The 26432-nt window shown below is 41.4% G+C and overlaps 3 protein-coding genes and 5 non-coding genes across 13 annotated transcripts; 2 read left to right on the top strand and 6 right to left on the bottom strand.

Moving 5' to 3' along the window:
* Positions 1-21: 21 nt before the first annotated feature.
* surf1 (SURF1 cytochrome c oxidase assembly factor) lies at positions 22-3088 on the top strand. The gene is made up of 9 exons (XM_069169061.1): positions 22-176; positions 299-359; positions 705-832; positions 930-1012; positions 1283-1474; positions 1564-1636; positions 2389-2551; positions 2718-2799; positions 2879-3088. The coding sequence occupies exons 1-9, from the start codon at positions 114-116 to the stop codon at positions 2943-2945; spliced, it is 912 nt and encodes a 303-aa protein (XP_069025162.1). The 5' UTR covers positions 22-113; the 3' UTR covers positions 2946-3088.
* Positions 3089-3706: 618 nt separating this feature from the next.
* rpl7a (ribosomal protein L7a) lies at positions 3707-6990 on the bottom strand. The gene is made up of 8 exons (XM_069169025.1): positions 6937-6990; positions 5939-6059; positions 5593-5742; positions 5193-5333; positions 4799-4878; positions 4386-4516; positions 3948-4017; positions 3707-3842 (listed from the first exon to the last, which is right to left on the bottom strand). The coding sequence occupies exons 1-8, from the start codon at positions 6973-6975 to the stop codon at positions 3738-3740; spliced, it is 837 nt and encodes a 278-aa protein (XP_069025126.1). The 5' UTR covers positions 6976-6990; the 3' UTR covers positions 3707-3737.
* Positions 4664-4738, bottom strand: LOC138212617 (small nucleolar RNA SNORD36). Its single transcript, XR_011179473.1, has one exon. It is a non-coding gene; the product is annotated as a small nucleolar RNA SNORD36 (small nucleolar RNA).
* LOC138212625 (small nucleolar RNA SNORD36) lies at positions 4958-5031 on the bottom strand. The gene has a single exon (XR_011179474.1). It is a non-coding gene; the product is annotated as a small nucleolar RNA SNORD36 (small nucleolar RNA).
* LOC138212559 (small nucleolar RNA SNORD24) lies at positions 5428-5499 on the bottom strand. Its single transcript, XR_011179458.1, has one exon. It is a non-coding gene; the product is annotated as a small nucleolar RNA SNORD24 (small nucleolar RNA).
* LOC138212564 (small nucleolar RNA SNORD24) lies at positions 5820-5890 on the bottom strand. Its single transcript, XR_011179459.1, has one exon. It is a non-coding gene; the product is annotated as a small nucleolar RNA SNORD24 (small nucleolar RNA).
* On the bottom strand, positions 6391-6467 carry LOC138212609 (small nucleolar RNA SNORD36). Its single transcript, XR_011179472.1, has one exon. It is a non-coding gene; the product is annotated as a small nucleolar RNA SNORD36 (small nucleolar RNA).
* Positions 6991-7890: 900 nt separating the features above from the next.
* On the top strand, positions 7891-25365 carry usp20 (ubiquitin specific peptidase 20). Of its 6 annotated transcripts, none has more exons than XM_069168997.1 (25): positions 7893-8053; positions 8384-8502; positions 9421-9474; positions 9799-9861; positions 9989-10129; positions 10220-10322; positions 10558-10627; positions 10722-10835; positions 10981-11080; positions 12507-13014; positions 13102-13275; positions 14059-14171; positions 14524-14696; positions 16793-16887; positions 16981-17014; positions 17121-17166; positions 17278-17458; positions 17622-17748; positions 17831-18000; positions 19532-19613; positions 20639-20747; positions 20838-20940; positions 21024-21092; positions 21177-21345; positions 21612-25365. In XM_069168997.1, the coding sequence occupies exons 2-24, from the start codon at positions 8425-8427 to the stop codon at positions 21332-21334; spliced, it is 2865 nt and encodes a 954-aa protein (XP_069025098.1). In that variant the 5' UTR covers positions 7893-8053; positions 8384-8424; the 3' UTR covers positions 21335-21345; positions 21612-25365. The 6 variants fall into 6 exon arrangements, with proteins under 6 accessions (XP_069025113.1, XP_069025098.1, XP_069025089.1 ...); XM_069168988.1 differs by having other exon boundaries at positions 8298-8502; XM_069169005.1 differs by having other exon boundaries at positions 7893-8209; positions 10981-11059.
* Positions 25366-26432: the final 1067 nt, after the last annotated feature.

Here is a 26432-nt window from a genome sequence, read left to right as displayed (position 1 = left end):
ACCGGAAGTAGTAACACCAAATACAGTCCCCGTCTGAGCAGAAACGTGACAGTTATGTAGCTTTTCACCAGTCGGTTGGCCTTCCTCCATTTTCATGAATGTTTTGACTCAGCATGGCTTCTCTGAAATCACTGATGGCTCTTTCCCGCCGGGTGCTTCAGACGCTGAAAAAACAGGTGAGATATTTGTTTTCTTTGTGTCCGGAAGTGTCATTTTAGTGGATGATGGTTCGACCTGCAGAGATCTGAGTTCCCTTTGTGTTTTTTGTTGTTGTTGTTGTTGTTTTTTTTTGTTGCAGACTCATGTGGTTTACATCCAGAGGACTTTCATCCTGCCCAGACTCTTTAAACGTGCAGACGGTACAAAAGAGTTTATTTTCACGTTAACACTGGACACCGGCATTTGATTTTCACTTCCTGTTCACTTCTCATTATTTATAAATGTCAATGAACGCAGTAATACATAAAACATTAAAAAAAAAATTAAAACAAGCAAAAAAAAAAATTGTGTATAACTGTTTTGTTATTAGAAGCTACGACTAATGTAAATAAAAGGTTTCTTGAAAAAAAAAAAAAAAAGGGGTTGGTGCTAAAAAAATTGTTTTCATCTGTTTCATCCCTTTATTATTCCTTCACTGGATGTTTCACACAGCAGTTAGAATCTATAAATAATCCACTTTGCGCTTGTCTATTGTACTTTTCCAGGCAGGTTCATTAACTGTGGGAGACTCTCCAGTTCCACAGCAGCCAGCGCAGAGAAAGGCGAAGACTCGTTCCTCAAATGGTTCCTGCTGCTCATCCCCGCCACCACCTTCGGCCTCGGCACATGGCAGGTGCTCTTTGACACTTTTTCAAATAAAGAATTCGGATGCGTTTATGTTTTGGTGCCGGATCGACTTTTGTGTCGAACACGTTTTTATTTCTGCGAAGGTGAAAAGGCGTCAGTGGAAAATGGGGCTGATTGACGACCTGAAGCGACTCACTACAGCAGAGCCCGTTCCTCTTCCTCTTGAGTGAGTGAACAGTATATTCATGTAATACACACACACACACACACACACACACACACACACACACACACACAGTCAGGACCAAACAGCAGGTCACACTGATACTGATTGTTCATAGCACCACACTAAATGCAGTTATAGCTGTTCTCAAAGTTTGTTTTTCATCCTACAAGAGATGCAATATAGTTCATAAGAACAACTTGTGTTTGTCTTTTTTGAAAAAAACAACAAAAAACATCTATTTTGCTTGTCATGTTCCTCCCTGGATCGTAGTCCTCATGAGCTGAATGACCTGGAGTACAGAAGGGTGAGAGTGCGCGGACACTACGACCACTCGCGGGAGCTCTACGTTTTGCCCCGCTCACCGGTCGACCCCGAGAAAGAGGCCCGAGAGGCAGGACGGCTGTCCTCAAGCGGAGAGACCGGCGCTAACGTCATCACCCCGTTCCACTGTACAGACCTCGGGTGAGGAGCCTCATAAAACACCACGTCGTAGGTGCCGAGCCGTCTTGCAATATATCTAACACCGATCTCTGCCGTCTGTGTCGCCGAAGCATCACAATCCTGGTGAACAGAGGATACGTCCCACGGCAGAAAATCAGACCGGAGACCAGGATGAAGGGGCAGGTCAGTGTTTCAGACGAGGCTCGTCTTAGATTAGTTCTGGCACGTTAAGACACCAACACGAAAAAAATAAAGACCGACTTATTGTAAGCCTAAAAACTTATCTGGCTTTATGTACCCAGAATTCATGGCAAAACCCATCAGGAACAAGATAGCTTTGTTCAACAGATGAATTTAGACGTCCGTAATCATTATGAAACCTGCTCAAGGTTCCTTTTTATTATCACGCTTCGTTCCGGCTGAGGTCGAACAATAACGCACTACAACCGCTAAGAGTCAGAGCAGCAGTGAGAAAATAAAAATCGTTTTACTCGCAACTGAACAAAAGGTCAACAAAATGTGGGGGACGTCAGGACAAGAAGGTTGTGCCAAATAAAGGAAATAAATACAACAAAACAGGGCCTGACTAAACCTTTGCCTCTGAAACAACAAAAACAAAAGGCTAACTAGCTTCCCTGAATAAAGACTATGCAGTAGAAATACAAGGGGTGGCAGCAACCTATAAGTCTGGTATGACGTGTGCAGGGAACCCCAACTTATCTCCTGCCACATACCTTCTCTGGCAACCAATCAACAAGCAGAGTTGAATTTCAGACGTGGAATCCAATCGCCTCGCTTACACCGAGGAACGGGCAGCACCTGAAACGAATAGGAGGATGTGGCAGGAGAAAGGAAACACCTCCTGGCCTCGCTGAGCACATAACACAGTCTGTTCAGACATATTTACTGAAGTATATATCCCTGCTTTTCTGCAGGTGGAGGGTGAGACGGAGGTGGTGGGAATCGTCAGGTTGACAGAGATCCGCAAACCGTTCGTCCCAAACAACGACGTGGTGAGAAACTGCTGGCATTATCGAGACCTGGAGGCCATGTCCCACGTCACCGGAGCTGAGCCGGTCTTCATAGACGCCGACTTCAGTAAGATCTCATGAACAGCAACGTCCACGATGCTCTTTGACTCGACTACATTATAATCAGATTGATCTACAGCTGGCTCAAACATTCAGTCAGAATGACCTTACAGGCGTGCGGCACTCAGATCAATATAGATGTTACGGTGACTTGAGTTTCTTACATCATGCAGGGAGCACCATTCCTGGTGGACCGGTAGGTGGACAGACCAGAGTCACACTGAGGAATGAACACATGCAGTATGTAGTCACATGGTAGGTGGAGGTTTTTCTTCTGGCATGAATAATCCTATCTTGTACATATATTCACTGTACCGACTCCTTTATTTCTCAGGTACGGCCTGTGTGCAGCTACCTCCTACATGTGGTATGCAAAGTTCATCAAGAAGATGCTGATCTGATTTAAAGCAGTGAAATTGTTGTTGTGATGAATGCTTTTGAAATGTTGTAACGCGACACTCATACATAGCCAGCTGCATATATTCATTAATAAATGTATAAATAGCTTCTGATAATGTGAGAATAAATTAATTTAGCAACTCTACTGGGAAACTATTCATTCGAGTTCTTTTACACTCTAGGATCTAGTGTAAATTCCCTCGTCAGTTTGTCATGTTCATTGTTCATATTAAAGCCTGACCAATACTGGATTTTTGAGGCCGATACAGATATTAGAGTAAAAATTATAATATATGGACTAATATTGGTTCTATTGAAAGGGGGAAAATGATGGGGACATCGTTTACCTTGCGTTCACTGCCACATGTGCTGCAGGCAGTATTGAGTTTTGTAAACTCCGAAGTCTGAGCACATCCTGTTGGGACAAATTCCACGTCGACACCATTTCTAAATTACCTCAAGCATCTTTTTCCTACATTAGACTCACATCGGATATAAATCAAATGTCAGCATCTAATTTACGGAACTCGTAGGTCCCAGAATCACATCACACTATTTTTACAATGAAGTAACAAGTTAAATACTTTTCATCTACATCCTGGTTGCAAACAGGCAGAAGTAATTTAAGTATTTGATTAAACTGAAGAAATTGTTGCCCTGTGAATATTTTCCAGTCACTACTGTGTTGAATGAATCTACAGCTGCAGCTTTGTTCCAAAATATCATATTTAGTTTAAACAGCAATAAAAACAAGAGTCTACTATTAGGACACATATTTTTTTATTCCAAACAATTTAACCAAGCTTGGTTGCCAGTTCCTTGGCCTTTGCCTTCTCCAGTTTGGTGATGCGGGCTGTTGATTTGGGCCCCATGATGCCACCTCCCCAGTGACGACGGATCTGGGAAACAAGTTCACAAAAGGGTTAAAAAGGTGTCATTTGTTTTGTGATAAATATGTAATTTGTAAAAATGTGGGGAGCAAAAGAGTCAACTCTGATAGTCACCTCTTCATATCTGTCATTGTAGTTGGTCTTGATGGCCTCCACGAGCTTGGCAAGTGCTCCTTTATCCTCACTTGGGAGAGAAAAAGAAAGCAGAGCCAGTTAATACAGTGCTTCGACTTTATAGAGATGAGGCATTAAAAAAAAAAAAACTTTTATGAGAGCACTTTGAGCAACCGTGCAGCACACGTAACCGTCTTGTTTCTGACAATCCAGTTAAATTCACTCCATGGTCTAGTATTATAATGGCTAAATGGAACAGTTTGACATTTAAAATGAGAATCTCTGCTTCAGAAACTTCAATATAAAACACTGGTCTTAAAAAAAAAAAAAAAAAAAAAAAAGGATAATGTAAGAATTTCAAGATGTGAACTAAAGGTAAAAGGTTGCTGCACTGAAAGTCAAATGTATAATCACAGCTCGGTTTATGTGCGAACTTACGGGTTCGTCTGTGTGAAGGCAACTGAAGTGCACGTCTTTCTGTGCACCAGTCTGCCCAGTCTAGCCTTGCTCTTGACGATGCAGTATGGGACGCCCATCTTGCGGCACAGCGCGGGCAGGAAAACAACAAGCTAAACAAAAAAAGAAGCAGGAGGAAGTATTAGTATTTCAGAAACATTTACAACTGAACGTAACAAGCAAAAACAAATGTGGAATCTGACCAAGAGGTGTGATGTCCACAATATTCATTGTTCAGACTTATATTTACTTTAGTGGTCTCTGCTCAGGGTTAAAAAGCTCGTGTTTTGATCCACACAGATGATTCAGGTGAAGAAATTCAGACATCATTGCCAGAGACCACTTTCTACTCTGAACTGGACAAAAATGCAGCACAAATAATGCACAAATCTCACCTCAATTGGATCCACATCGTGGGCAATGATGACCAGCTGGGCCTTCTTGCTCTCCACCAGGGAGGTGACGGTGTTCACACCTGCAGAGAAGAGGAAATTGAAGCTGACTTTTGATCTGCCAACACACTGCCCAGAAATCTCCCTTTGATATTTTTGGCCGATGCTCAGGGTTAAAAAGCTCAAAAAGCATCACTGCAAGTTTCAGTTGAAAGAAATTCAGATCATCATTGCATTCAGGCCAAGTCTGATAAACCTCAACTAACAAATCAGAAAGGAAGTGTCTCAACAACACTTTGTGTGGGACACATGAAATCATACATTCGGTTCACAAATCAATATCCTAAACAATACAGCTCTTTAAGATACTGGCTCTTAATTTTTCTGTAGCGCTCACCTGCACGGAGGACGGGAGGCCTCTTGGTCGGGGTGTCTCCCTTTCCAGCCGCCTTCTGCTCAGCACGAGCCAGCAGCCTCTGCCTCTTCTCCTGCTTGGTCTCTGGCCTGTACTTGTGGGCCAGCTTGAACAGCTGTGTGGCTGAGAAGGAACACATTTTTGAAAATTAAAACAAACTGCGGCCACACGCTCGGGTTATTCTTAAGCAGCACAGGCTAAACAGTATTTCAAGCAATGCATCAGTGATCTTGGTGGGAATAGTCAGCACAACTGATCAGATAGCAAATATCCTTTAACATCATTTGCAAAGTCACAAAAGGTACTGTTAAGAGCCAACTTTGAAATACTCAAGTCTTTCTTCTTCAGGCTGCACTTGCTGCTAAAAACTTGTGAACCTTACCAGTCTGGCGGTCCAGAGCCTGGGTGAACTGGTTGATCGCAGGGGGAACCTTCAGGCGCTTGTAGAGGATGGAGCGCTGCCTCTGCAGGCGGATATACCGAGGCCATTTCACAAAGCGTGTGAGATCACGCTTAGGCTGAATATCCTGGCCTGTAATAAACAAGAAATGTTCAGTATGACATCAAAGAGGCACAGTCATCTTTTCCTTTTTTTTAATTTATCTAATGTGCATCAGCGATCTTGGTGGAAGTTGTCATCAGTGGTATTCAGATAGCAAATATTGTATACATCATTTGCACCATTACGGTCCCCAGCTCCCCCCCAAACGCCGCTTACGGCTACTTACCGATGCCAAAGTTCTTTGGCCTCTTCTCGAACAGGGGGTTAACGACTTTCTTGGCCTCATGTTTCTTGGCCACAGAAGGGGCCGGTGCCACCTTCTTCCCCTTAGCCTTCTTTCCCTTAGGCTGTGAAGAATAAAAACAGAAATTAAAAGAAAAGACATAATCGAGCTTCGAACTCTCAAGTCATCTTAAATACCTCTGCTAAATCACTTCAAGCTGAATTTACGTTGATAAATCTCTGCACTACATCAATTTACCTTCTTTTTTTTTTTTTTTTTAGCATCCACTGTAACACGTGCAGATTATACCTGTCCATTACCTATTTCTACCAATACACAGCAACAGATTAGTACCTCGGTCGTAGAGGTAAAAACTACCCCCCCCCCCCCCAAAAAAAATCACCATGTTGCTGCACTGCTGATGAAAGCATGGCCTCGTATTTACTTTAGTGGTCTCGGCTCAGGGTTAAAAAGCTCGTGTTTTGATCCACACAAGAGGATTCAGGTGAAGAAATTCAGAACATCATTGCCAGAGACCACTTTTCTTTTTTTTTTTACTCTGAATTAAGACCCAAAATGCAGCAAAATAAAATTAAAAAAAAGTACAAATCTCACCTCGACTGGAGCCACACATTGTGGGCAATGATATTAAGACTAGCTGGGCCTTCCGTAGGCCATACAAACCGAGTTACAGCTGTTTGCGATCAACTTAAAACACTTAAGAAATATATTCTAACGAGGTCTACATGTGACGTCACCGCTCGAGGCCCATTCACGTCACGCTAACCCGGACACGCTTTGAAAAACACCGCTCGATAACGCGTTTCCACGGTACTTCCATTTCGGGTCACCTTCTTAAAATTGAAACCGAGAAGTTAAGCACCAAAACATTAAAAGCGACACGCGTTAAAGCGAAGCCGCGACTTTTTTTTTTTTGAAAATCAAGCACGTTGGCTTTAGCTTCCGCACAAGCTCGTACTAGGCTACACACTCTTGCTCACTTTTGTCCCCCCAAGTTTCAGCCACAAACGAGAAGACATCGAAGCGCAATATCGACGTTACATCCGTCGGTAGGCTTCGAGGAATTCATAGGAGAACTCTGCGGTGTAAAAAAATAAGCACGAAGACGAGGATGCGTACAGATACAGAAGCTTGAGGTGTTGCTCAAAAGGAACAGCTTGGTACCCACCATGTCGGTTCAGGCAGAAAGGAAGACCGAGGCATTCTGGGTACCCTAAATACCGCGAGGCTTGCAGCGGGATTACGTGACTTCCGTTGACCATATCTGAGATCAGATTGTGGCGCTCCTTGCCCGCTCTGGCTCCGTGGATTTAACATTGAGGAAACTGACCCAGAATCTGTGCTACGTATGTAGTCTAAATACACCTCGTACGTCATTCTCAATGGACTAGACGTTTTTTTTTTTTTAGTTTTTTATTTTATTTTCCACTACTTTAATACTCCAAATACACTCTAAACACACAGATTTGTCTTTTCTATAGAGTTTATTATTTTACACAGTAAATTATTACCAATTTTCCCATAATTGCAGTCAGAGACACGAGATACGTTTTGTAAATATTTTTCAAATGTAACAAGTTTGTATCTTCACCTATCTATTTCTATGAATTTTACTATCAATTTCAGCAAACCTAAAAAATAAATAAATATATATATTACTAAATATTCACTAAATAAGTACGTCACTTAATACGTCACTTCCGTCAACAGGGAATTTTTCTTCCATAGAAACGAAATACAAATTCTATCTATCGATGTAGTCGAAATTATTATCTTACAAAATTAAACACATAACTATCGTGGAAAAAAAAAAAATATATATATAAAAATGTCTTTCATCTTTTACTGCCCTCTTCAGACGGTGGGCTGGGTTTACAGACCGACGTGTCTCCTCCAGCCTGCGTCGCGCCGCGCCGTGCCGGGCCGTGCTGCAGATGGGGAGGGGGGGAGGATGCGAGGTTGTTCGGGGTTGGTGGGCCGGCTCGCGTCCTCGGTGTCTCGCCAGCTCGCTGTCACCTGCCCCGGTATTCAAAAACGCGGATGGTTTCCACGAAGATGGAGAACGGCGATTCGTCCTCGCGGCAGCTGCTCGTGTTGGTAAATAAAGAGCCGCTGGTGTTGTTGTTGTCGTCGCCGCGGCCGGGAGATGATCTCTGAGCTGTCGTCGGTAAACAGGAGGCCCTTCACGTTGCAAAAGCTGTCAGCTCCTGTGGACACGTCTGGAGTGGCTATTGTGGAAAAAAAAAAAAAAAGGTAGTCTAACTAATGCAGGTGTGTCAACACATGGCACGGGACACTTAGACGTGTGTGTGTGTGTTGTTGTTTTTTTCTGTGCGTGCAGACCGTGTTGGGAATATGAAACTAGCGTTAGCTACAGCAGCCTCTCCTTTGAATGACTGCAGCTGTGTTATTGCTGCTCTGACACAGTGACAGACGTCCTGTCCTCCACCTGAAGAGAAGCAGCAGCTATGGCTGAGCAGGACCTCTGTCCTCACCTGGACTCCATCGGCGAGGTGACCAAGGAGGACCTCCTCCACAAATCCAAGGTGGGCTCTCGTTCATCCACAGCTGCCTGATGCAGTGGAGGGAATTTAAAACACTATCTGGGGGTTAACGTTTGCCCCGAGTGTCTAAAATATCGAGGTATTTACAAAAGTATTGCATAAAGATAGATAGATAAGACTTGATTAATCCCACAGTGGGGGACATTTAACCATCACAGCAGCATAGAAACACAGTTAGGGAAAAAAAAGAAAAGAAAAGCTGCACATAAAAGAAATTACAAATACTTATACAATAAAATAAGATACAAATATTTTTGTTTAGAAAAGGTAAGGCCAATGAATAAATACACACACACAAACTATATACACAAAAAATAAATAAATAATTGGGAAGCATAAGATTCAAACGCAATAACGCAACTTGTGTCAACAGGAGTAAATAAAGAAAATCATCTGTAAACGTGGGAGAAAACAGAAGCCAGCAACTATTTACACTTTTATTTATTTTGTAATAGCGTTCTTATACGTGTAATGCATTAGTTAATAGATGGATTAAAAACCTCATCACTGAAGGGGATGTAATTAAAATGAATTCAAATAAAGTGATAACATGATGTAGAATACTGGCTTAAATTTGGGACAATTTTTGCCCTTTAACGACTGTTTTTTTTAGATGTCTTGAGGCATTTTTTTTTGCCCTTTGACCCTCCTAATGTCCCACGCTGGTTGACGTGAAAGATGTCCCGGTCTGGTAACAGGCTGTGTGTGCTGCGGCCTGCACGCTCTTTAAGGCCACAGTCGTATGACTGATGATCACACTGCAATAATGACGTGAGCTTGAATCTATTCTAAGCTCTGTTACGTTGTCTTGCTTATTGTGTTGCTTGTGAGTGAGCCTTAATGCGTGTGCACGTTTCACTCTCTTCTTTTTCTATTAATACTCTCTTCCTCTCTCTGCAGGGAACTTGCCAGTCGTGTGGAGCCGGCGGCCCGAACCTGTGGGCCTGTCTGCAGGTAAATTCAGGACTCAAATCCCGTTTTTAAATATTCATAATTATTATTTGGCCGGTTTACTTTGCGTATCTCAGATAAAGGATGACTGCTGCACTTACCGTACATCATTTGATATTAGAATGGCAGGTGAACGATTAATAATTCACAAGGTGGAACCTAAATGTAATTATAAACGCAGCAGCGCTGAAACTCAGGCACACAAGAAAGTTCATTGATTGATTTTTGCGTTTTGAACGACAATGACTAACAATGTGACTTCTTTACAAGACGAGAGGAGGATGTAAAAGCTGTAAGATGTTTTCTCACACGGTGTTTGTTCTGCAGAATGAATGCCCATACGTCGGTTGTGGAGAGTCCTACTCGGATCACAGCACGCTGCACGCTCAGGTGAAAACCCTCACAAACTAAATAAACCTGCTCGCCCTGTTTTTTCCTCTCGTCGGCAGCCTGCCTCGACATGGCACGTTAATTAATTAAAAGCCGACTCCGCTGAATGACCGAATGTTTTCTTCAGTCCAAGAAGCACAACCTGACGGTGAACCTGACGACGTTCAGGATCTGGTGTTACGTGTGTGAGCGGGAGGTGTTCCTGGAGCACAGGCCCGCCCTGGTGCCCGTACCCACCGCCCCCCACCACTGTACAGCCTCGGAGCAGGTGCGACTTCAGCCCGGCTTGCCTCCTCATTTTCTGTCCGGCCTTACTTGGTGAATCTGTACTCATAACATCTGTGGATCATTTCACTAGGAACCGGCTCCCCAGCCGGTCAGTCACCCGCTAAAAGCAGTACCAATAGCAGTGGCAGAAGAGGAGGGTTCAGAATCAGACGAGGACGAGCTCAAACCCAGAGGTACGCTGTCAACATTTCTTTTGACAAACTACTTGCATCCAAATCACACGAGGCTGTTGTGTTATTAAAAGTACAGAAAATCTTTCAAACATTTGAAACCCAACAATGTTTCTTTTAATCTTAATAATGATAATTAACTCTTGGTGGTGTCAGTTTATAACTAAATTGTGTAGTTTGAACGTTTTCTGGGAACATCAAGTTTTTTTAGTTTTTTTTTTTTAAATTTTATTTGCAGGCTTGACTGGCATGAAAAATATTGGAAACTCCTGCTACATGAATGCAGCTCTTCAAGCCCTGTCCAACTGGTGAGAGCTCACTTCCTCTCATTACATTTGGCCCAATTATCAGGGATGTCATTTTTTTTTTTTTTTTTTTTTATTCCCTCTGCTCCACCACCAGCCCTCCTCTCACTCAGTTCTTCCTGGACTGCAGTGGACTGGTCCGGACCGATAAGAAGCCGGCTCTGTGTAAGAGCTACCAGAAACTCATCTCGGAGCTCTGGCATAAAAAACGGTAATAAACAAAGTGATCTTAAGCTACTTTAAAACCACTTTCTAAATGGCATGGCTTTACAATTTGCATAAAATGAGACGACTAAAACCTAATCACGTTAAAATATCTTCTAATTCAATCTCTCTCCGGGCTGCTGCCCTCTCAGGCCCAGCTACGTCGTCCCTACCAGCCTGTCTCACGGCATCAAACTAGTAAACCCTATGTTTCGTGGTTACGCTCAGCAGGTAGGGGCAAGCAGCCAGCAGGTAACTACACCTGGCATCACTCAACAGCAGTTTAACACCAACTATCCCTTTGTTTTCATGCTGTGACCCCCCCACCCCCTCCGTGCGTTGTTCCTCACACACACACACACACACACACACACACGTGTTATACATAACCGTAGGATTTGATCTGAGTTGCTGACCCATGTCTGTGTTTTAGAGGGTCGGTTCACAGTTCTTCAGGTCTGCGTTAAAACAACTGTCAGGTCGTGATTAAATAAAAAACGGATCTGAACAGCTAGTATGAACAGAGTGAACGAAAACAGCAAGAAAAAAATGTTGGAGTATTCTTACAGGCACCTTAATGTTGTTTTAAGAAAAAGTTTGAAAAATTGTGAACCCGACCTTCCAGGGATACTTCAGTTTTCCAGGGAATTTTTACTATTTTTTTTTTTAATTTTTTTTTATAACCAGATAAAGTCATTGATGCCTTTCCACGTCTTTCTGTGGAAAACTGGTGGAACAAACTGTAGGAGAATATAACTGTTTATATTAGTCCAGCTATTAGCTTAGCATAAACACTGAAAGCAGGAAGCCACAACTTGTCTTTCATACACGTCAGGTTTTGTACAAACTCGTGTATCAAGGAATAAATAATGTGTTAATTAATGAGATTCAGAGGTGGCCAGATAATGTTACGTTCTGACGGAGCTAAATTAGCTGTTTCCATTGTCCAAACTAAGCCAAGTTAATTTAAGCTGGGCTAAGCTGAGCAGCTTTTGGGAGGCTACTTTATGTGCCGACATCTGCCGTATAAATGATTATGAATACATAATGAACATATGGATAAATAGTAAACTATAAACGGAGTTTACTTTCACAAATCTGGCTCTTGATTTAAGATTGAGTTTATATGATGCCATATCTCCATTCGACATACAGACACGATACTCACAAGGCGTTAAAACTAATATTTGAGTATACAGATATGAGCATTAAAAACATTTACCACACACGTTTAAAAGCCATCTCTGACTTTATCTTGCTATTCAGCAGTAAGGAAACTAGTAAACTTCTATCGATCGTCAAATTTCACTCTAGTTGTCTGATTTTTGAGACAAAAAAAATTCCCCAGATACTGAATTATTTTTGTAATGCAGTTTAAAAATGTTTTTTTTACTTGATTCTTGCTGAGTGCATGATTGATTTGTTTGTTAGAAACAAGATTTGTTTTTGTCATGGTTTACAAGATGTCCTTGTAGCTAATGTAAAAAAAAAAAAAGATGCTTTTTTAAAGACGCACATCACGTCTCGTACATGATATTTCTTATTCGATTTCCTTCTTAGTTACCACACATTTATTTATTATCTGTTTGCATGTATCCCAATTCTCTGCAAAACTCCTGTCGCTGTGATCATCCTATTCATGCATGCTCCTTTTGTTTTTCTGTTTTCCCCACTGCAGGACACTCAGGAGTTCCTGCGCTGTCTGATGGACCAGTTACACGAAGAGCTGAAGGAGCCTCTGACAGAGTGCAGCATGAGCAGCGAGGGGAGTGACGGCGAGGAGAGGAGAGACGGAGACCGCTCACCTTCGGAGGACGAATTCCTGTCCTGCGACTCCAGCTCCAGCAGCGACCGGGGAGAGGGGGGAGGAGTCGGTGAAGGCGAGCTGCTCATGCAGGATGAGTGCGACGGGGTCAGGCCACCGGCGGCGGGAATTGTGGGCGTCGGCGCGGTGATCTCGGAGAAGGAGAGGCTGAAGGAAAGAAGGGTGTCTGGCTCACCCCTCCGTGGCGGCTCGCAAGAGATGGATGAGGACGCCGATGTAGACACGGCAGCTGAAGATGGGGTTCCTCAGAGAGGGGAGGAAGAGGAGTTATCACCAACCCCAAACACTGAGGTTCAAAGCCAGGAGAACAACCAGACGTCTAACACAGGGCAAGGACAAGTTCAGAGCAACACCACATCAGGTACAGCAGGATTACCATTTTTTTTTTAGTTTCATATATTTGATCATTAAAGTGTGAATTTCGTGCCTGTAATGTGCTTCTTTCCAGAACCAGACAATGAAGCATCGATGACCCAGACCCAGCCCCAGCCTCAGCCTCAGCCCCAGTCGACTCCCTGCAGTCCTGTACGAACCCTTCAGGAGCTGCATCCCAAACTGTCCTCCAGTCCGCCACGCTCCAGCCCCCTCCGCTCTGCAGGACCCGCATACTCCCTCAAAAAAGGTATGTAAACATCTGGGGCCGTTCTCAAACACTAGTTTCTCCTCATGACAAAAATCTAAGAACATTCTTACAATTCTTACTTTTTCTAAGATTTTCCTCTTGAAGTCGAGTGTACATCTTTGTAAAGATAAAACTTATTAACAAAGCATCTTAGCCCTTAAGAGAACTCCAAAGGAGAACAAAACTGTTTGGAGGACTTTTTAGAGGCCTAAGAATTCCTTAAGGTGAGGAGAAAATTGCAGAAGTACAACGAGGTCGGAGAAATTCTCAGGACACTGAATTCTCAAGAATTCCTCAAACGCTGAATGACTGAGTTAACAAAACGATGCAGATTAGATCGTGCGGGGATGATATTTGTGGTTGATTTCAAGAGACGCTCACCTCTCCCACTCAATAACGGCAAACATCAATGTGATCGCAGCACTGTGATATTTGGCAACTGGAAAAACACAACAGTGCAGCAGTAATAATTCACACCTGTTGCAATCTTCCATCAGCAGAAGGTAACAAACAAAAACAGCACTTTCACAGCCTCATATTGGGAGGCAGTACATTTCATTTCCACTGGATGTCACTGTCGATTCTGTGCAATTACTATAAAGACTGCATTTTTCTTTTTAACCACCAGAGTCCACCACATTCCTCACTTGGAGCTCCCTGAGAGGATTTTCATTAACACTCAATACTTCAGGTGTCTGTGTTAATGATGCTCTGTGTGTCAAGTCAGTGCAGGTCAGGAGTCTGTCCTCTAGAATAACATCTTCGCCCTCATGTGTCGTCCAGCTCAGCTGCTGCTCAGTGTCAGGAAGAAGAAACAGTCCCACTATCGCAGCGTGATCTCTGACATCTTCGACGGCTCCATCCTCAGTCTGGTCCAGTGTTTAACCTGCGACAGGGTGAGATGTGATTCACATGTTTTAACACAATCACAATCTGTAAACATGTACAATTACTTTAAAGAAAATCTAGAATATTTATGGTCAAAGTAGAATTAATAGAAAATGTGATGTGTAATTATTTCAGACTATTTTAGATGATTAGAATATTCAAAATATGCAAAAATTTAAATATTCACAATTCAAACCTTGGATTAACTGACATTTGGTTTGTAAATGTTTATTTTGATCTTTTACACATTTTTACAATCTCTTGAAAACCTAGAAGTTAAATGCTTTATTAGTCTAAAAAAATACATTGTTTAATTGATAGGGGCATGCTGTCTAAACTAGTTGTCTGAATGTGGGACAGGTCTCGACTACAGTGGAAACCTTCCAGGATTTATCCCTGCCTATTCCTGGCAAAGAGGACTTGGCAAAACTGCACTCGTCCATCCATCAGAACCTGCCGGTCAAGACGGGAGTGTGTCCGGACACCTACGGCTCGCAGGGCTGGATCTCCTACATCATGGACTCCATACGCCGGTCAGTGGACCACGTTTAAGCGTCATAAGCGAAAGAGGATGTGCGCGTGATTTGAAGGCATGAATTCAGTAAAATCTTGGCGTGGTACTATGCTGATGTCACCGATGCAGGATATTAAGATGCAGGTCACTTCGTGTACTTACAACAACTGCTGAATTGGCAAATAAAACTAAAACAAATTCTGACTTGCAGGGACCGTCTTTGTAACTTGTGCTGTTTAGGGGAAGGAGCCTGACTCATGCTATCACTCAGTTCTCAGGAAAGAGAGATACCACAACTGATTACCTTTAAATGAGTCCACACATTCCTTTTAATTAAAAACTTATCTACATCCTTCCATCATGGTTTGTTTCCATCCCATCAGAGCTAAAATCTCTGTTATTTCTCAATGATGATAAAACTCTGTGGTTCATGCAGCGAGAGCCTTAAGGTCTTCCAGGACTGATGGGTTGGCGAGATGAGATCTGCTCATAAGAGCTCTGAAATGCTTTGCAAAGTGCTCCAGGACAACCTTTTTTTTTTTTTTTTCTTTTTCTTTTTTAAAGAGCTGAGCCACCGGGCGACCTGGCAGAAGTGATGTCGCATTTTTAAAGGTCCTCAGAGGGTTTGTGAGTGGAGCAGAAGATATAAATACCCGTGTTAGCGGAGCACTCGGTTACCCCTCGCTTTATACGAGTTAACCGTTTTCTAGTAATAGAAGATGACTTGACACAGTTTGTTAGACATAAAAGTAGACTCACTTTATTCACAATTTGCATAATCTGCCTTCGTAGGACACAGGTCTTAGCTTGCTATTGACTTATCTTACAGTTTCTAATAGTTATCTAAAAGCAACTACAATTGCTTGAGGCTGTTTGAAATTAAAAGTGACTGAGTTAATCTGAGCAAGTACCCGAGTTTAAAAACTGTTTTAATCCGTGTTTGATATTAACAATAGATCAAATGATTGTGTAGTGTTAAAAGGAGTCAAAGGTGGTCTCTGGTGAAGAACCTGCAGAAAAATGATCCGTTCCTGCATTTTTCCACAGTTCTACTGAACTGTTTTTTTTATGGCCTCCAACGTTGCCGTTTTGGTTCAGTCTCATCAGCGTAGTTTCCAGCAAAATGTCTAAAAACAAAAAAAACTACCCGCTGATCACTTAACAGCAGAAAGAAGAGGTTAGCCCCATGTTAATGGAGCATCTAGCTGCTAAAGAGACAGATGTTCCCTTCAGGAATTGGTGTAGACCAAAACAAAGCTAAAAGGAGAGCAAATAAATTCTAATGCTGCCGTGTTCCTGCTGGATGTGTAAATAGACAAGGGCTTGCTTACATGTTCACTATAAGAAAGAGAGGGGTGTCTGCGACCTAGTTCAGGCAGTAACTCGAGCTGCTCCACTCTGCTTCTCCAAAAACATCAATCAAACGAACACACCTTCCTAGTTTAGCGGTCTGTTTAAACTGCAGAGATTTCCCATCTCACCTCTGCCTGTTAACAACACCGCTGCGGGTACATTCAGGCTCCGGGAGGTTGACAATATTTGCTTATCATTTCTCTGATCACATCTGCTTGGAGTGATGAGGCCGCAGCCTAGATGCCAACTATGTTTTGCGGCCGTTATGAAAAATTTCAAAGAAGAATTGTCTGACTGAACCTAAACTTCACCATCAGGCCCATCCTTCCGTCTCCAATTCACTCTTTTCTGCACGAGAGCCAGTCTGAAGAAATGGGTTCCCCAGTGGGCTCACTTTAGTGGCAAGAGTACTCCACTCAAGATCAGACCACCCAAGGAGCAAACCTTTCAGGACACTGTAAAATCAGTTGTACAGAGACTGAAAGTTGTCTTTTTTCTTCCCCCCTCAGAAGCTAATGTCACCGCAGGCAGCGTTGCTTTTAGGGTCACTTTTTCCAAAAATACCGGATACTATCCACAACGTTTGCCCGATTGAAAAACCAAAAGAAGTCGAGCCATACCATGTGGTGGGAAAGATGCTTTAACCATTACAAGTTACTGATTCACATGAAGGTCACATTTTTCCAGTATATGATCCAGGTCAGGATACAGACTAACTAGCATTGTAATGATTACATACGTTTGTGTCGTGCCTTTGAACAGGTTTGTAGTCTCGTGTATCCCCACTTGGTTTTGGGGGCCCATGGTGACTCTAGAAGACTGCCTGGCTGCCTTTTTTGCTGCAGATGAACTCAAAGGTGAACAATAATGTGATATTCGCCTTTAATAAGAGTGTGTCCAAGCGTATGTTGGAAAATGTGTGTCCTCATTCACATTCATTCTTTTCTCAGGAGACAACATGTACAGCTGTGAGCGATGTAAAAAGTCAGTATGCATGATTAATATAGGTTTAATGCAATAAAATAAGTCAATTTTAACAAGGATGTTTTTCATCTGCATTTCTTTTTACCCGATGTTTTGTTTTCTGCAGGTTGAGAAATGGTGTCAAATACTGCAAAGTGCTTAAACTTCCAGAGGTACAGTTTTTTTTTTTTTTTTTTTTTTTAAATTTCGCTGCAGATAAGAAGTGTAGTTTCGGTTGTGGTCGGCTACATACACTTTTTTTTTTTTTTTTTTTTTTTAAATAGATTCTGTGCATTCACCTGAAACGTTTCCGGCACGAAGTCATGTATTCGTTCAAGATCAGCAGCCACGTGTCCTTTCCGTTGGAGGGTCTCGATATGCGACCTTTCCTGGCCAAAGAGAGTCCATCCCAAGTCACCACCTACGACCTGCTGTCAGTCATTTGCCACCACGGCACGGCAGGAAGTACGAGTTTATTCATTTCCTACAGAAAAGGACAATTCAGGATGTTATTTCTTTCCTTTTTTCTGTTAATATAGCTCCCAAGTTCTCTGTTCAATCCTACGTGTGTGGGGGTGGGAGGTGGGGGCGATCATCTCTCCATTAAAATGTCTTTTCATTGTTGCAGGTGGACACTACATAGCTTACTGTCAGAATGTGATCAACGGCCAGTGGTACGAGTTTGACGATCAGTACGTGACCGAAGTCCATGAGACGGTGGTGCAGAACGCAGAGGCTTATGTCTTGTTCTATAGGTGAACAAAGGAGAACCCCCATTTACTCCGTATCTGCACCGATTTATTCCAAACGTTGTGACTGACTGTGCGTCTTCTGCAGGAAAAGCAGCGAGGAGTCGGTGAGAGAGAGGCAGAAGGTGGTGGCTCTGGCCAACATGAAGGAGCCCAGCCTGCTGCAGTTTTACATCTCCAGAGAATGGCTGAACAAATTCAACACCTTCACCGAGCCGGGACCCATCAGCAATCACACGTTTCTGTGTCAGCACGGAGGTAGGTGTGTGTGTGTGGTGATTCTGTCTTTTCTTTAAAATATTTTGTACGTTATAATGACCCCTTACACAGTATAACTGAGAAAACAAACACTTCCCCCTAAAGGGAAATTCCACTGAGTATACATATAAGGGTCAGCTTACTAGTCAGTCATTTACAATTCAGCCTGTGGAAACGGTTTTATTTCTGCGGTTCTGGAGGACTATTGTCAAGTTTGAATTTCAAACACCAACTTTTGAACAAGTTCCTTGAAAATGTTATACGTTACCGGAAAAATGCCAAGAATCACATTATTAATTCCCCAAGAGCAGAAGTAGTTTGTGACGTTATTTTCAGCACAGCTCACTTAAAAGGTGCCTCTAAATATTTCCAAAGTCTGCACAACCAAAATATTGTATATTTAACGCACAAAGAAATAAACAGCGAGACTTTGCAGTTTACCATCAGAGAGTATTTACTGACTGTCAGAAGGCAACATTAGTTTAGCGTTGGTGGCTGATTTCATGCAGCACTTCAGAGAAACCTCATCCTGTGCTGAAGGCTTACTGATCAAATGTGGGCAGAGTTATGGGTGGCTCACTGATATTCAAGAAAACACAGCCTGTATTTAAGACAACCTTTCAGCCAATAACAGCTAACACGTCGTGCAACAATCTGTAGACAAGATATTGATTTCAACAGGCAAATTTTTTTTTAACCCCCCCCCCCCTCCCCATTGAATTAAATAATGAGCTTACATTACTGTAACATTTTAAGTAATGCCAAATGCTGCAAACAAGAACTGTGCAGCAAAGAGATGCTTTTGAGTTGCATTATTTTAACTATAACTTCCGGTGTTTTTGTAATGTGATCAATATTTGGGACTAAAAGTCAGAGGGTCTTGGATCTCTTTTGACAAGTCTGCTGTTAATCTGCCTCTAGCTCATCTTCACCTTTAATGAAAATGCAGTATTACATTTCTGGAATACCCCTTTAAAAAACAAAAACACAGCTATTAAATGAGCATAAAAATCTGTGGGAAAATGTTCAGCGTTAATCACTGGAGATTTCTTGCCATGTGGACAAATCATTGCATTCAACTTACTCACAGCGGCCAAAAAATTTTTTTTCCCCCCACATGATCACATTCACATGTGCTACCTAATGGACGGCGGTGCTGAAGGGAGGTTACTGGCCTCTAGACATTTCAACTTCCAAGACCGAACCGTTTTATTCTCAACCCTTCCAAAAAAAAAAACAAAGCACAGCTGTGTTATTTCCACATAAAACTCTATTAACTGTGTTTTGTTGGGCTTTTTTTTTTTTTTTTTTTTTTTTAATGATAGCTGGCCACTTTATACGTTTTTATTAGAAAAAACCTGGCTGTATGGTTTTTGAGAGACACAGACTATTATTGTTCAAGAGGATGACAATAAAAGGGTGGATTTTGTGTAGGAAGGGGAAAACGAAAGCTGCCATAGTTGTTCGTACTAGTGTCCAGTTCAGGCCAGAAAAGTTTCCATTAACCTCGACATATTTTATCTCTGTACAGGGATCCCTCCTAATAAATACCACTACATAGACGACCTGGTTGTGATTGTCCCCCAGAACGTGTGGGAGTACCTTTACAACAGGTAAACACGCAACATCCTTTCAGTGAATAACATGGCGTCATAATATTATTGTCACAACTGAGCAGGAGGAAGGAGTCAAACACACGACTCAGACACAAGGATTTAAGACAAGTGAAGAGAGAGAGAGAGAAACAAAAACCCCCCAAAAAACAACCTTTACTTACAAAAATTGGTACAGCAAAGTCCAGGCCATGGAGCAAAGAAACCGGGAGAGGAACCAATCACAGGTATCAACTTGATGTGGTTATGACTTTCACTTGATAACTAGGAGCGACTGAAGGGAGGTATTTATACTGACTGGGTGATTGTTAAGTGACAGCAGCTAGGGCTGATTGGAGAACTGTGAGCAGGTGAGGTGGAGAGAGAGAGAGAGAGAGGATGAAACACAAACTAAACTTAAAATACACACACAGACCAAAATCATGACAATTATTGGTTATTTGCTTCCATCTGATTTTATAACTTCCTAAAAAAAAGGACCCTAAACCAAAGAGATGGTGTCTTGTCTCGTCACACTTAACCCCGCTAAGGAACCACTGGTTCAGAGCTCAAGTGAATGTGAAAAAACATTTATATACCGACCCTCTAATTACAAGTTGGCAGCTACTTGCCAACACGTTCCCCACAACAACTTTATGACGTGACAAAACGTCACTGGTGATAAAAGATCGATTATGAACGCTCTCAAGTCAAAACATTTCAATTTCAATTTTTTTTTTTTAATACGTTGCTGCTAAAAGTTGTCATCTGTAAAGTAAAAACGTTTGAGCTTAAGGAAAGCCAAAAAAAAAAAAACACCAGATGAGCAGTTATAAGTCAGCTAGCTTGATAACTGAATTCTGGCTACTTGATCCCGTCACAATACATTGGATGGCAGCATCCCCTGAACTGGACATATTTATCTCTACAATGATCCCATAAACCACGGCCTTAGTTGAATGCTCATTTATAATTTCCATGTGGGTTCGTCACTATAAATATTCTCGTCGTACCTTTCTGTTAAATGTTGGTGTTTCTGTCTTCAGTTTTGGAGGCGGCCCGGCAGTCAACCACCTGTACATGTGTGCCATCTGTCAAGTGGAGATCGAAGCTCTGGCTAAACGCAGAAAAATGGAAATAGACACCTTTATCAAGGTAAACACCTCAACTCTGTGCTTAAATACTGTATCTTTACGCTTCGTGCTGAATGCTAAATGAGCTTTTTTTTCTTTTTCTTGTCTGTAGCTGAATAAAGAGTTTCAGGCCGAGGAGGCTCCAACAGTGATCCTGTGCATCAGCATGCAGTGGTTCAGAGAGTGGGAGAGCTTCGTGAAGGGCAAAGACAACGGTACGACCCTGCAGTTAGATAGAAACAGCAGTGCATTCGAGTTATTTTTCTCTATGCAAAATACCTTCCATCTGTTTTCTCAGAGCCACCTGGTCCCATCGACAACAGTAAAATAGGTATTATGAAAGGAGGACACATACAACTGAAGCAAGGTAAACCTCAGGACTGGTTGAGAAAGACGTTAAAGGTGGAAATAAAGAAAACAGACGGTCAGTTTGTGTTTTTTCTGGCCTCAGGTGCAGACTACGGTCAGATCTCAGAAGAAACGTGGCAGTACTTGTTGGGTATTTATGCCGGAGGACCTGAGATCGCAGTGAGACAGACGGTGGTGCCGGCTGACCCTGACAGCCTCCACGGAGAGAGGAAGATTGAGGCAGAGACAAGAGCACTTTGAGATAAAGAGAGGTTGGATTTTTCTGTCATGTGTTTGAATGTGTAACAACTTCCTGGAAGCCGTGGTCTTGAAACATGAAACATTTCCAGCCATTTCGCTTACGCTGACCACATGAAGTCATAAATTCCTTCTGGCCAGCAAAAAGTCAGATTCCCACACATGTGGCCAACACTAATGGAGGCTAATAAACGGTTGTAAATCTGGAGATCTGGAGATAGCGAGCCCATTTGGGGGTCTGTTGGTTCTCAACTTGTTTCTCAACTCTCACTATCCGCAGGTCTTCTGATTCCCCTTTCCACTCCTGCCCTCACAGGACGCTGAGGAATTTGCACCGTGGTGAAGAAGCCCCATCGTGAGCACTTTGTAAATGTAGCAGCGTATTATCCCGAAGCCATGTCACACGAGGAGGAAACGGTACCTAAATATCACGTAGTTTATTTATTGGATAACTCTGATCCTCAGTGTTAAGGTGTTTAAAAAAAAAAAAAAAAAAGAAAAGAAAAAAAAGATGTCATGTCACATCTCTGGAGCTGTTTTTGGTAGCTATGGTGTCTCAGTGGCCGCTGTCGTGGCTCCTCGGTGTCATGTATGGCCGAACCGGCTGTGGCAGAGCGGACGGCTGCCGGTGTGAAGCTGCTGGAGAACAGAGCTGCGGTTTCATGTTTAGTTTGAGGACTTCTTCATCGGAAGGAAGCAACAACCAAGAGACATTAATGAGCTTTCTGTTGTATGCCTGTTTACTAGATACTTAGCAACGAGTTCAGACACGAGGTGAGAAGTCTCAAATAAATACAACTCTTGCACCTCCAACCTTAAATCCACAGTGCACTGAGCCCTCAGGAATGGAAGATTTTTTTTGTTTGTTTAAGCCTGTGAAATGATGAATGAACCATAAAAACAATGCCGGGTTCATTTTAAACTACAAACAAAGCATGTGTGCGTCTGAAAACACCAGTTCAAACTGCATGCAACTACAACCTTTTTTTGGACCAGGAAAGACATTTCACTGACAGGATGCTGAGGTTGTTTTTTGTTGTTGTTGTTTTTTTGCTCAAACAGACAATTTATCTGTTAATGTGCTCAAAATTATTGAAATATCAACTCGTTCCTGTTTAGTTTTGCAAGCACTATCACTAAATAGGCATAAGGGCATATATAAATATGAATAATATTAACAAAACAGAGAAATGGACATCGGCACAAGTCATAGAGGTTGAAAGCAGGAGAGAAGATCACATATCAGAGGTGATAAGAGAATCAAAGTATCATAACTGGCATTTCTGATAAGAGCTCACAGTATGTTAGTAATTCTTCAGGAGCATCACAGTGTAAATGACCTTTTATGTCAGTCTTTGGTAGATACCTGTAATTTCAAATAGACCAGTAATGCAGTAATTATTAAACCAGGAGAGGACAGTATTAAATGAGACACATTTTGTTTTACCATGTAACATTTTAGCATGAGTGAAATAATTTGCTGGCTTCATAAACATTTTGCATTACATGCTAAAACTCAAACCTGTTACAGCAGTGAGGTCATTTCTGATACTATTTGAATGAAATTGTATATTTTTTTCAATTTCTGCATAATTTATTAATTGCGCATGTGTTGTTATCAGGTCCCCCCCCCCAAAAAAATCCAAATGATACACTCTGAGGTATTTGTTTGTAAAAATATGCGTGCATCTGTAGATTTGCTTTACTTTGGAAGACACAGTTTAAAAGCGGATGTAAAATACACTAATCTAATCAAGATACCATGTCTCGTTCACTCAAACTATGTTCTGGATGTAAAGGAATTGAGGAATTAAACCGTTTTCCTGAGTCCTAACCAAAGCGTGTGTTGAAAAAACTCGATTCAGATCCGAGTACTGACCTCTGTAAGCAGCCAATACAGAGATGCTCAGAGCAATTGTTTGTTGTAATTAAGTTTATTAAAAGAAAAAAAAAAAAGTTTTTTTTCTAAATTGTGCAATTCATTTTACAGCATCATCAATGTAAGAAAAATGATTAAGGGTCAAATCTGGGAGACATGGCAGAGCCACTCCAAGTTTAGCCAAATTAGAGTCTTCCTCTATCTCATTGTAGACAAATCACACGCTCGCCTTTTTTTTTTTTTTTCCGCACACATCTGCATCGCAAAGTCTGCCACCAAATTTTAAGCAGTTAAGGGCCTAGCATTATTTGACCATCTTCTCCTGTCTACCTTTAATATTATACATAGACTAGTTTACTAATTATTATCAATAAATAACAATTTTGAAAGCCAAAAATAGGAACTGAAATTGAATTATTGTATTTAGGTTTAATTAGTATTAAATGAAAAAGCCTTAATTTCTCATCGGTTTACATTTAATGTTTGATTACATTAAAATCCCCATGATGCATAAAGTACCAATGCACAGTTAATACATTGTTTTGAAATGTTTTATAGGTTACTGGTAATCATTAAGAGAGCAATTAAAGTCAAACAGTCATCCTACCTGGGAATACAGTGCCTTCAAGCCCCTGCTGTATACACCCACAGTGCTTTTTTGTTAGGGTGGAAAAATGTACATCTTAGAAATCATTTCAATTTCCGATTTTCAGAGACGTCATATAAATTCCCAGCATTCATCCGCATTGACTCTAAAAAGGTCTATTTAGCAGTGTACCATTGAATTTCCCTTCTGTATTTCATGGTTACATCAATCAGAAAAGGCGAAGCTCATTAATCATAATGTCATATCTTGTTTGTTTAATCCGTAAAAAAAAAAGGTCATCCTAAAAACGACAAGTTGCGAACCGAAGCTAACGGCCTGCTGAAGGCAGAGGGTAACTCCCAAAATGTCAAATTACTCCTTAAAAGATGTACACAAATATTCTACATAGATTCAAATGAGCTTATTTTGTTAAGATATGAGCTATTCAGTTTAAGTATGACAATAAACGATGCCAGTATGCATAAGCAGAGGCCCTGAAACAGGAAACACCTCTATAGAAAACAAGATGACCAAATGGACCATCTGTTGTAGATGGCGGCGCTCGTTTCACTCTTTAAAACTTTGTGAGGAAAAGCCAGAAGACGACCTTGCAATGTGTGTTTTCTTTTGTTTTTGTTGTTGTCAAAATTTCTCGCTCACAGTGGTTTCCCGTCCTTCTCGGACGAGGACATTAAATGTCACCGAACGACCCGAATCTGCTTTTTGAGACTTGTAGTTACCATTCGCAGGACCAAAATGTTTAAAAACTAAATGAAGCCATTATCAATATCATTAATGTCACCTGTTCACCTGTAATTTTCCCGACAGACACGCCATCATGTCCGCTGCTGTGTTTGGTGACTGTATTTTGTCTCAATAATCCACATCTCCCTGTTTTCTTTCTTTCTTTCTTTTTTTTTTACACTGTTCATCCTTTTTAATAAGAAAGGTCACTAATTTATCTATTTATTTTCTCGTGTAAGTTTTTCTTTTCACAAATTTCCAGACTGTGTCTATAAAAGATCATATTTACACTACGGTGGTATGTGTACTATATTTAGATACTTTTTGGGAAAGTGTTTGCAATGAAATAAAAGACAAATCTGTGCAATCTTACCTCTATTATCAACGAGATAATGGGCAGCTGTTACACGTAGTACCGTTTGAACAGCTGACAGTAAAGACTCGGGCAGTGCGGCTTATTATAGTGCAGCGTTATGAGAACCGTGGGTGGTAATTACTTATTCATCCCCACCTGTGAGCTTGTTTGCTTGTGTTACAACTCGTAGCTATGCGTGTGAGATTTCCATTTTCACTGGCAAGTACAAGCATTGCTGTGGTCGGACGGTAAATCAGAAAAAGATCACGACACGCAGCTAGGATTTTATTGACTGGCGTTTTCCCTGTATTTTATAGTGTGCGGCTCTTGTGGTCACGACAGTGGTGATGCTTCGATAACATGGGACTTTAGTGGTTGACCTCAATTCAGTAGGATGTCTTAATGTCTGTGTAACTGATGTAATTACGTGACTGGTTTAATGATTAAAATTGCCTGGTCTTGGATTTCAACTTGGGTTTTTTTCCATCTTTTCCAAATCCAGCTAAAGAAAGACGTCAATGCTCTTGGATAAATATTGTAAACCTCACTGAGGATTGTTAAAGGGTTAAAGGTTCCTTCTCATGGATGGTACTACTCTGCCCGTGGAAACGGATATGATAATTGTTTACTGACATTTTATAAAGCTAAAAAAGGTCTTGCGTGGTTCTGGATTATATTTGTTAAATCATAGAAAATCTCCCCGGTGATGTCATAGTGATGTAATTTGTTTTTTCTTGGCATAGGAGCAACACGGTTGTGTAAAGGATGCGTTGCAACACAGGGGCTCGCTGTTAAAAGGGAGTGTGAATTTTTTTTTTTAACCATTATTTCCTTTTTTTTCCTGAGACTAAGGAGAGAAAACTATAGCACTCTTTAATTTTTCTGTTAAATACACAACTACAGTTACAACACAGTTAGCTTCCTGCAAAGTCTACTAATGGGGAAATAGCTAGCCTGATTCTGTCCAAAGCTACAGAAGAAAATCTTCCTACGAGCACCTTTAAAGCTCACTAATGAACACATGATCTCTTTCTTTGATACGTACAAAACCAGACAGATATGCAAAAACATACTACTGCCAAAGCCAGGCTGGCTGCTTCTCCTGCTTTCTGTTTTTATGTCTATTAATGTCTTCAAGTTGTATGATTTCTATTTTGCTTTATGTTTTAATAATTTTTCAGTCCAGTTAACGGTTTGTTAACTCTCTTATGGACTGGAATAATCAATAGCATTTCCATCCAGTTTCTTCTATAGATCAGCACTGACTAAAAAAAAATCTTCTAAACAAGCATATTAATAACGTTTGATCCAGACTGAAATGGAGATTCCTTTCCTTTCTGTTTTAAAACTGTCCTTTGTGAGCTCCTGAACACGATGCAGTTCAATCTCACTCAATCGCTGAAGTTTCCCTTTAAAAGACAAAATAGACGGTGTACAGTGAGTGTAAATAAATTAAAGTAGTATTATCTAAATGAGTCACCACTTTCTTGGCACGATGTCAGCAGCATCACTGCTCATCTGGAGTAAAAACGTTGAT

This window comes from Embiotoca jacksoni, unplaced genomic scaffold (assembly GCF_022577435.1).
Source record: "Embiotoca jacksoni isolate LCO1_2020_lvr unplaced genomic scaffold, fEmbJac1.0.p SCAF_10, whole genome shotgun sequence".
Lineage (NCBI taxonomy): Eukaryota > Metazoa > Chordata > Actinopteri > Embiotocidae > Embiotoca > Embiotoca jacksoni.
This window is presented reverse-complemented; position numbering and strand designations above follow the sequence as displayed.

What these genes read in the sequence shown, in the direction of transcription:
- usp20 (XM_069168997.1), top strand. Translation starts at nt 8,425, where the DNA reads ATGGCTGAGCAGGACCTCTGTCCTCACCTGGACTCCATCGGCGAGGTG. An exon ending in ACTGTACAGCCTCGGAGCAG is followed by an intron (nt 10,130 to 10,219) that starts GTGCGACTTCAG and finishes TCATTTCACTAG; the next exon opens with GAACCGGCTCCCCAGCCGGT. An exon ending in ATCATGGACTCCATACGCCG is followed by an intron (nt 14,697 to 16,792) that starts GTCAGTGGACCA and finishes GCCTTTGAACAG; the next exon opens with GTTTGTAGTCTCGTGTATCC.
- surf1 (XM_069169061.1), top strand. Translation starts at nt 114, where the DNA reads ATGGCTTCTCTGAAATCACTGATGGCTCTTTCCCGCCGGGTGCTTCAG. An exon ending in TCGGCCTCGGCACATGGCAG is followed by an intron (nt 833 to 929) that starts GTGCTCTTTGAC and finishes ATTTCTGCGAAG; the next exon opens with GTGAAAAGGCGTCAGTGGAA. An exon ending in CCCGTTCCTCTTCCTCTTGA is followed by an intron (nt 1,013 to 1,282) that starts GTGAGTGAACAG and finishes CCTGGATCGTAG; the next exon opens with TCCTCATGAGCTGAATGACC.
- rpl7a (XM_069169025.1), bottom strand. Translation starts at nt 6,975, where the DNA reads ATGTCTTCTCGTTTGTGGCTGAAACTTGGGGGGACAAAA. An exon ending in ACGATGTGGATCCAATTGAG is followed by an intron (nt 4,517 to 4,798) that starts GTGAGATTTGTG and finishes TTTTTTGTTTAG; the next exon opens with CTTGTTGTTTTCCTGCCCGC. An exon ending in GCCTTCACACAGACGAACCC is followed by an intron (nt 4,018 to 4,385) that starts GTAAGTTCGCAC and finishes TTCTCTCCCAAG; the next exon opens with TGAGGATAAAGGAGCACTTG.